At 47.7% G+C, this 8,651-nt stretch overlaps 1 protein-coding gene across 1 annotated transcript; it reads left to right on the top strand.

Moving 5' to 3' along the window:
• Positions 1-226: 226 nt before the first annotated feature.
• Positions 227-3,758, top strand: RRP8 (ribosomal RNA processing 8, methyltransferase, homolog (yeast)). Its single transcript, XM_011954328.1, has 7 exons — positions 227-334; positions 1,530-1,893; positions 2,145-2,598; positions 2,692-2,821; positions 2,972-3,078; positions 3,165-3,261; positions 3,482-3,758. Exons 1-7 carry the CDS (start codon positions 236-238, stop codon positions 3,599-3,601), a joined length of 1,371 nt encoding a protein of 456 aa, XP_011809718.1. The 5' UTR covers positions 227-235; the 3' UTR covers positions 3,602-3,758.
• Positions 3,759-8,651: the final 4,893 nt, after the last annotated feature.

Genomic DNA, 8,651 nt, shown 5'->3' with positions numbered 1-8,651 from the left:
TGATCTTGGGCAGCGCGGGCCTCCGTCCCTCCCCTCCCACCGCCTCCCTGCCCTTCTAGCCGCGGCTGGCTAAACTCGATGGTTCGCTGCGCCGCGCCGGCCGCTCTAGCAACCCCTCGGTGTCACGCTTTGGTTTCCGGCTCCGTTCTGGCGGGTCTGAGCGCTCGGACTCCCAGAGAAGAGCTCTGCACGTGGAGAAGAGCGGAGACTCCGCGACACTGCCCTCCCGACCCTCATGTTCGAAGAGCCTGAGTGGGCCGAGGCGGCCCCAGTAGCTGCGGGCCTCGGGCCCGTAATCTCACGACCTCAGCCTGCGGCCGCCTTGCAAAACAGAGTGAGTGACCCTCAGAGGCGATGGGAGCTGTTTCAGACCGCGAAGCGGACGCTGGTGGATCCCAGCGCTGTGTGTATTGCAGGGAGGGACACCTGTGGCATCGTTGAGGGCGAGTCCTGATCTGAAGATCCGAGAATTTCCAAAGGAAACTGACGTTGGGTCAGAGAGAGTTGTTGAGTAGAAGCTGGGGAAGCGAAGAGGGTTCTTCAGACAGGGAAAAGTACATACAAGGGCCCTGGGGCAAGAGAGCATGTTCTGTTAGAGTCACACACACAAGTGATCCTTGTGATTGGAATACAGAGTAAATGAGAAGGGATGCTGTTCAAGTTCAAGAGGTAGATTAGAAGGTTTGCGTGTATTAGAATAGAAGCCAATGAAAGGTTTTAAGCAATGGAATTATTTCTTCAGATTTGTATTTTGAAAGGGTCATTGGTTACAGTGTGGAGGATGGATTGGAGAAAGTAAGAGTTGTCAGTATCATTGTTCTAGGGAGGGTGTGGGAAACTTAGAATCAAGGTAAGTGCCTGGCCTAGGATTACCCAGTAGGACTGCAACACAGAATCAGCCTTCTCGACAGTATACCTTCTCCTTTGAGCCTCTCAGATGTGAGGGCCGTACTTCCTCAGGCTTTTCTTAGGCTTTAGTCTGCCTCCAACTTGGAATCGACCTGCTTTGTTTCCTCTTTTTTCATCCCCTAGCCCCATTACCATTGTCCAAGCCGCTGGCGTCTCTGCAATTTCTCCCCTTCCGTTTTTTTTCTACACTGCAGCTAGAGACATGTTAAATATTTAATATACATGTGTGATCATGTACCTCCTGTGTGTGTGTGATCATGTACCTCCTGTTCAGAAACCTCCTTACCTCTTTTGGGACTGTATCAAAGCAAAAGCCCAAGGTGAAAGTTTGGAACTCCTGGTCTCTGGCCTTGGTCTTGTTGCTTGTGGCCTTAGCACTTTCCTTTGGGAAAACCTCTATTAACTCATTTACACATTGAAAAAAGTGGGATAGGTGGTTTCTCTGCTCTCCAGCTTCCCAGAAGTTGGGGTGGTGACGTGAAAGTTCTGGATTCTGGCAGGCTTGACTGGGAAGAATTCAGCTGCTTCTGCTAGTCTGAATCAGGTCGACATCTCTTCCTCCTTATTCTAGGCCTCATCCATTCTCTTTAGGCCCACTGTCACCCCTTGTTTTCCCCCAGGGCTCCAAGCACCACCAGCTCTTGGCCACATTACGGGCTCTAGAGGCAGCATCTCTTTCCCAGCATCCCCCCAGCCTACCTAGCAGTGACTCTGAAGAGGACGAGGAGGAAAGGAAGAAGAAATGCCCCCAAAAGGCATCGTTTGCCAGTGCCTCTGTTGAAGTAGGGAAGAAAGGGAAGAAGAAATGTGAAAAACAGGGCCCACCTTGCAATGACTCTGAGGAAGAAGTGGAAAGGAAGAAGAAATGCCACAAACAGGCTCTTGTTGGCAGTGACTCTGCTGAAAAAGAGAAAAGAAAGAGGAAGTGCCAGAAACATGCCCCTATAAATTCAGCCCAGCACCTGGATGGTGTTGACCAAACAGGTACCATTGGATGTGTATATGTGTGTGTGTCGGGGGCGGGGGTAGGGAGTAGGTCAACTGATTCTACATACAACAGAGGTTATCGACTGCCATTAGAATTGGGGCTAATGGTGTACTCAGGCAATAAGAAGTACTTTTATGCAGGCCATAGTCACTGTTTCAAAGACAGAGGTATGGCTGGGATGACTTGCCATGACTCTGAATGTAAGAGATTTTGCCTCAGGTGCACCTTCCCATCTCCCTCCCTGCAGGTCCCAAAGCCTGGAAGGGTAGTACTACAAATGATCCACCGAAGCAAAGCCCTGGGTCCATTTCCCCTAAACCCTCTCGTACATTAAGCCGCAAGCAGTGGCGGAACCAGCAAAAGAACAAAAGAAGACATAAGAACAAGTTTCGGCCACCTCAGGTGCCAGGCCAGGCTCCAGCTGAGGCCCCCACAGAGAAGACAGAGGTGCCTCCTGTTTCCAGGACAGACAGCCATGAGGCTCGGGCAGGGGATTTGCGAGCCCGCATGGCACAGCGGCTGGATGGCGCCCGATTTCGCTACCTCAATGAACAGCTGTACTCAGAGCCCAGCAGTGCTGCACAGCGTCTCTTCCAGGAAGACCCTGAGGCTTTTCTTGTCTACCACCGCGGCTTCCAGAGCCAGGTGAAGAAGTGGCCACTGCAGCCAGTGGACCGCATCGCCAGAGATCTTCGCCAGCGGTGAATGGGGGTCAGGCACTGTGAGAAGCCATGTGGTGGGTCAGTAATAGGCTCAGATCAGACCAATATGTGACCCTTGCCTTCCACTCTCAGGCCTGCATCCCTGGTGGTGGCTGACTTCGGCTGTGGGGATTGCCGCTTGGCTTCAAGTATCCGGAACCCTGTGCATTGCTTTGATTTGGCTTCTCTGGATCCTCGGGTCACTGTGTGTGACATGGCCCAGGTAAACTTATATGTTACCTGGCTTGTGCTCTAGGCCCAACCTCCATTTGCTAATCTCTAACCCTTCCTTCCCCTTTCCCATCCTGGTGTCTCAGTGCTGGCTTTCTTCTTCTGCACTGTGTGCCATATGCAAGACTCTCACTCTCCACAGGTTCCTCTGGAGGATGAGTCTGTGGATGTGGCTGTGTTTTGCCTTTCACTGATGGGAACCAACATCAGGGACTTCTTAGAGGAGGCAAATCGAGTACTGAAGCCAGGGTAAGAGCCCGCAGGACACAGATGGATGTATGTAAGTGTGCATGCATGGGTCTGTGCATTTACACAGAACTTTCTGTCCTTCTCAGGGGTCTCCTGAAAGTGGCTGAGGTCAGCAGCCGCTTTGAGGATGTTCGGACCTTTCTTCGGGCTATGACCAAGCTGGGCTTCAAGATTGTCTCCAAGGTGAGGGCCCCAAGAAGTCTGTACCTGTTTTTGTCTCATGTGGCCCTTTTCAGGGTACTGGTGTTCAGGAAGGAGGCTTCACGCACAGGAACAGACATTTTGCTCCCCAACGGAGGTGGGAGCCCTGGGAAGCTTTCTGAGCAGAGGCAGTATGTAGAAGGAGGTGTTTTAAGGAGTTGGGATGAGGATTTGGTTCTCACTGGGTCTTTTCTGCCCCTAGGACCTGACCAACAGCCATTTCTTCCTGTTTGATTTCCAAAAGACTGGGCCCCCTCAGGTAGGACCCAAGGCTCAACTTTCAGGCCTGAAGCTTCATCCATGTCTCTACAAGCGCAGGTGACCTCTGGATCTTCCTTGAAAGGGGAGGCAGAGCTCAAACTCCAGACTCAGAACTGTGAGGACTGTTTCCAGCCTGGCTGTAAGCCAAGACCTGGTTCCTGGTGGACCCCAAGGACAAAGTGTGATAAAATCTCTGACTCAGCCAGACACGTTGGCTCATGCCTGTAATCCCAGCACTTTGGGAGGCCAAGGCAGGCGGATCATGAGGTCAGCAGATCAAGACCATCCTCCTGGGTAACACAGTGAAACCCCGTCTCTACTGAAAATACAAAAAATTGGCCGGGCATGGTGGCAGGCGCCTGTAGTCCCAGCTATTTGGGAGGCTGAGGCAGGAGAATAGTGTGAACCTGGGAGGCGGAGCTTGCAGTGAGCCGAGATTGAGCCACTGCACTCCAGCCTCGGCGACAGCGCGAAACTTTGTCTCAACAAAAAAAAAAAACCTCTCAGACTTGCTGTACTGAAGCCTTCTTGGTTATAATATGCATAAAGTCACTGGGTCTAGATGAACAATAAAGAGTTTATTGTGAGAACATGGGGATATCTGTCTGTTTCATGACACTTTAGGTGTCATGAAAATTAGATGGTTTGGAATTCAAGGCATCTTTAGGTTTGGCTCCTCTTTCCAAGTAAGAAGCCACATGGCCTTTCTGTCCTGCCATCTCCACTCTGCTGTCATCTGATCTGTCTAAAGATCAGCTTCCTCTGCTCACTCATAGTTTCTGCTCCTTCAGCTTCAGTTTGCCCAGGCCTTCAAGGTTGCAGACAGGCAGCTGTTGCTGCTTGACCCTGAGGCAACTGGTAGTCCACCAACGTCCTGGCTCAACACATCAGTCTGAGCCACCAGCTTGAGACTCTTTGGATGTCCCTGTACTGAGCATTTCTAGTGGTTTATCTTTCCCCTCTCCCCTCATCTCCATCTTTGGAACCATATAGCATCAAGGCACTCCCAACACGTATTATCCTGTGGGACTTTGGAATGTTTATGGCTGAGAGCACAGATTTTGGAATCAGGTAGACCTGGATTTAATTCCTGGCCTGCTACCTAGAGGCACTTAAAGTCATTTAATCTCTGTGTATCACATTCCTTATTTGGAAAATGGTAGAATTTCTATCTTGGTGGTTGTGTGGATTAACTGGGGAAATTTGTAGCCAGGGCTGGGAACATAGGAGGTGCTCAGTAAACTAGCTATGACTTATATGTTTTAAGCCTTATTGTTTTTTGAAGATGTTCCCTAGGCTGGTTGGAGGCTGAGGGGTAAAGAATGGATTTGTTGACTAAGGAAGCCTCTGGGAGAGGCTAGGCCTTTCAGCAGGCTTACTTCATAGGCTATTTAATGACTCTTAATAGATTCTGAGCTTCTGTCTTTGGAGGGGTAGTGAGGGAGCTGGGTCTCTGTTCATAAACAACTTGTTAATGCCGTGTGGGGTTCGGGGCATTGGGCTGTTCATTGGTGGAAGAGTCTGTCCATTGTTTCTGCCTTGCAGTGGACTCAGATCAGGATGTCCTGGGAAAGCTATAGGCAAGGTGCTGAAGGAAGGTGAGTTTGAATGATAGATTCTAGGCCTCCCCGAGAAGGTATCTGCCATGTGTCTAGGTGTAAAGATATGGTCTCTTGTACTTGTTTACAGGAATACCTGACAGTACCCATCGGGAGACCATAGGTTCTATGGCCCTAAAGCCAGTTGGATGCCTTTAATAAGGGGATGGAGGTTTTGAAACAGGCTGTAGGCCAGAGGGCATGTTTGGAGGCTGGGCTGTGAATCATTAAGCAGGCACTGCACAGTGCCTTTACACGTACTGTTCTTTCTGCTGAATACTCATCTGACTGGCAGTTTGCTCACCTTTCCAAATAACCTAGTTGTTTCCTATTCTACTCCCAAAGCAAAATCAATTCTTCATCTGTACTCTGAAAGTACTATGTGAAGAGTGCTACTCAACTTCTAAATATTGCATTGTGATTCGTTTGTGCATTTGGCTGTAGTTTTCTCAAGCTGTATTTATCTTGATATTCCCAAAGCTTGTCATTTGAGATATTGCCAGTGTACTTATTCACCTAGGGAGAGATAAGAAATGACAAGGTCCACTTGAGTGAGATGGATGAGAACAGGGGTGTTATAGAAACCCAGGTTCTAGGGCACAAGATGAGGGCACTGTTGACTAGTCATGATGGAAGAAGTAGGCAGACAGGAGAACTTCATTAGGTAGAATTGGTGGGATGCCGAGGATCGTAAGAGAGGAATCTGAAGTAAGTTCCAGGGTTCTGGCTTGAGCAACTGTGGGTAGGCTGGTGATGCCATTCAGAGTGTTGGATTTCAGGAAGTGGGACATGCGTGAGATCTGTGCTAGGGATCTGGGAATCAGCAGCCTAGACGTGGTAATTAAAGTCAGAATAGATGAGATATTCAGGGTAAGACAATGAGAAGAGAAAATGGCTCAGATTAGAACTGGGGAGCCTGTCATGGATGGATAAAGGAAAATGAACCAGTAAAGGTGATGGAAGAGGAGAAGGTTCACCCAAAGATGTAGGAGTAAAACCAGGAGAGTTATTATTATTATTATTATTATTATTATTATTTTTAAGACAGAGTCTTGCTCTGTGGCCCAGGCTAGAATGCGGTGGCGTGATCTCGGGTCAGTGAAACCTTTGCCTCCTGGTTCAAGCAATTCTCCTGCCTCAGCCTCCTGACTAGCTGGGAATACAGGCTCAAGTCACCATACCCAGCTAATTTTTGTATTTTTAGTAAAGACTGTTTCACCGTGTTGGCCAGGCTGGTCTCGAACTCCTGACCTCAAGTGATCGGCCTGCCTCAGCCTCCCAAAGTTCTGGGATTACAGGCGTGAGCCACCACGCCCGGTCAATTTTTTTTTTTTTAATATGGGAGGATGGGCAGGTTGTTAGCTGTCGAGTGCTGCTGAGATGAGAGAGAACTCAGAATGCAGTGGGGTAAGGATTGCTGAGTAATGTGGAGGGCCTGTTTGAGGTAAATGGGAGTGGTAAGAGGTTGCTCCATTGTGAAAGCCCTCTTCCAGAGTTCCTGATAGGGCCCCAGAAGTTCATTTCTGGTTGCTTTGATTATTTTTTTTTTTTTTTCAGGAAGCAGGAATCCAGTTTATCATTTGAGAGTGAGAATGGGGGAGAGGAGGTATCTTCCAGGCCCACAGGGCATAGAAATACCCAGTCAGGCCAGACTGATTTATCTCCTTACCTCTCCTCATCACTTGGGCCCAGAGCAATCAGCAGTGATTAGGTAGAGAGGAGCTGAGGAGAGCAAAGAGCATACCAATCCCTCCTCCCTTTCCCAATGCAGGCTTCTAGACTTAGCTGGGGCAGAGCTGGGAGGGGAAAAGAGATTTAAAACTACAACAGGTGCAGATTATTGTTACACAGGATTAGACATTCTAATTGAGATGTTTGCTCCTTAAACTGATCACAGGACTATCAAGAACATCACAACCTAGCTGCAACTTTTCTCCATAGCAGGGAGAGTACCTCCCAGTGAATAAAATTTGGAGGGGTGGTAAGAGACAAGAATAAAATTGGGTTTGGTTATCCGTGCCTCATGCTTGTTGAGCATCCCTTTTAGAGTTCTCCAAATAAATAGTTACTGCTTCTGCAGTTACTGGTGTGCTCCAGCTTCTGTTCCCGTAATATAGTCCTAAGGGAACACAGTTCTAAAAGAAACAACATGATCTTGGCAGAGAGACCGCTCAGCGCCAAACCCAACCATTTATGTAATTGCACAAAACTCTCTACAGCTTTTCACAGAGACCAGTAATTAGAACCTTTGATCCGTAGGTCATCCTCCTTCCAGATGAATTCTCATCCAGGTGAATTCTCTGACCAGCCATCTGGTTTTAGGATACCCAACTCCTGCAGTAACTGCCTTACTGGTCTAATTGCTTCTACTCCTGTCCCCAAAACAATTAATTTTCCACACAGCCATGTGATCTTTTTAAAATGCAAATCAGCTTATGTCACTTCTCTGCTTAAAGTCCTTCAATGGATTCTCACTGCCTCTAGAACAAAAGACAAACTCTTCAGGCCCTATGTGATCTTGCCCAGGCCTCCATCACCATCACCATCTGCATCTTAACCCACTCCTCCCCTTTCACAAAACTCCAGCCACACAGACTTGCTTTGTACTCCTCAAGCTTTCCAAACTGTTTGTAGTGAGAGTCTTTGCACGTGCTCCATCTTCCTTGAATACTGTTTCCCCAGTAGCTCATTTTCATCTTCCTGACTTCATACCACCATTACCTTTGCTTCTGTGGAAGAAACTGGCAGATGCTCACCGAAATGTCCTCTTTGTGGACACAGGTAAACTGCATTTCCTAGTTCCATGCATCTAGGCATGTGTGAGTAGTTCTCACCAGTGGAAAACAAGTGGAAGTGATTTTTCAATACTAGACCAAGGCAGTTAAAGGGTGGCTGAGCCGTTTCCATGTTCTCTTCCTCCTTCCTCTTCAAGGTGACCTTGAAGCACATGTTTTGACGGTGTTGAAGTCATAGCATAGAAGAAGTCTGAATACCTGAGTTACTATTTAGAGCATAACAGCTACTTGACCAAGAACATCCATGTTGGACTTTGAACAAGAAAATAAACCTGATTACATTCTGTTCGTGAGTTTTGAGGGTGTTTTAGCAGTTATTATATACACTGGATATATCTTCTATAGTATCCTGTCCACCTTACTCTTGACCACAGTACCCTCTTTGTTTCCTTCAGGGTGTTTCAAATATTTAATTATCTTGCTAGATGCCAGTCAACACTTTCTATTTGTCCCTTGAATTTCAAATCAGGGGAAAACATATACTCCCAATAGGGAGTTGAGATACTCTTTTAAAATCAGTCATTGTGTCTGTGACCAGAAAAACAAATCCCACTAAAGAATGCCCTAAGCAGATTATTTTTTTTTTTCTCATATAACGTGGAGTTAGGTGACTTGGCATTGGTTCAGGAGCTGAAGGATGTTAGGGATGAGGTCTCTGTAGTTTTCTTGTCTCACAGTCATGAAATGAAGTGTTATTGATTAAGCAGGGATGCCCTAT

The sequence above is a fragment of the Colobus angolensis genome, unplaced genomic scaffold (genome assembly GCF_000951035.1).
Source record: "Colobus angolensis palliatus isolate OR3802 unplaced genomic scaffold, Cang.pa_1.0 Scaffold381, whole genome shotgun sequence".
In the NCBI taxonomy this organism is placed as follows: domain Eukaryota; kingdom Metazoa; phylum Chordata; class Mammalia; order Primates; family Cercopithecidae; genus Colobus; species Colobus angolensis.
Note: the sequence above shows the minus strand (reverse complement) of the source record. Positions and strands in the feature narration are given on the sequence as shown.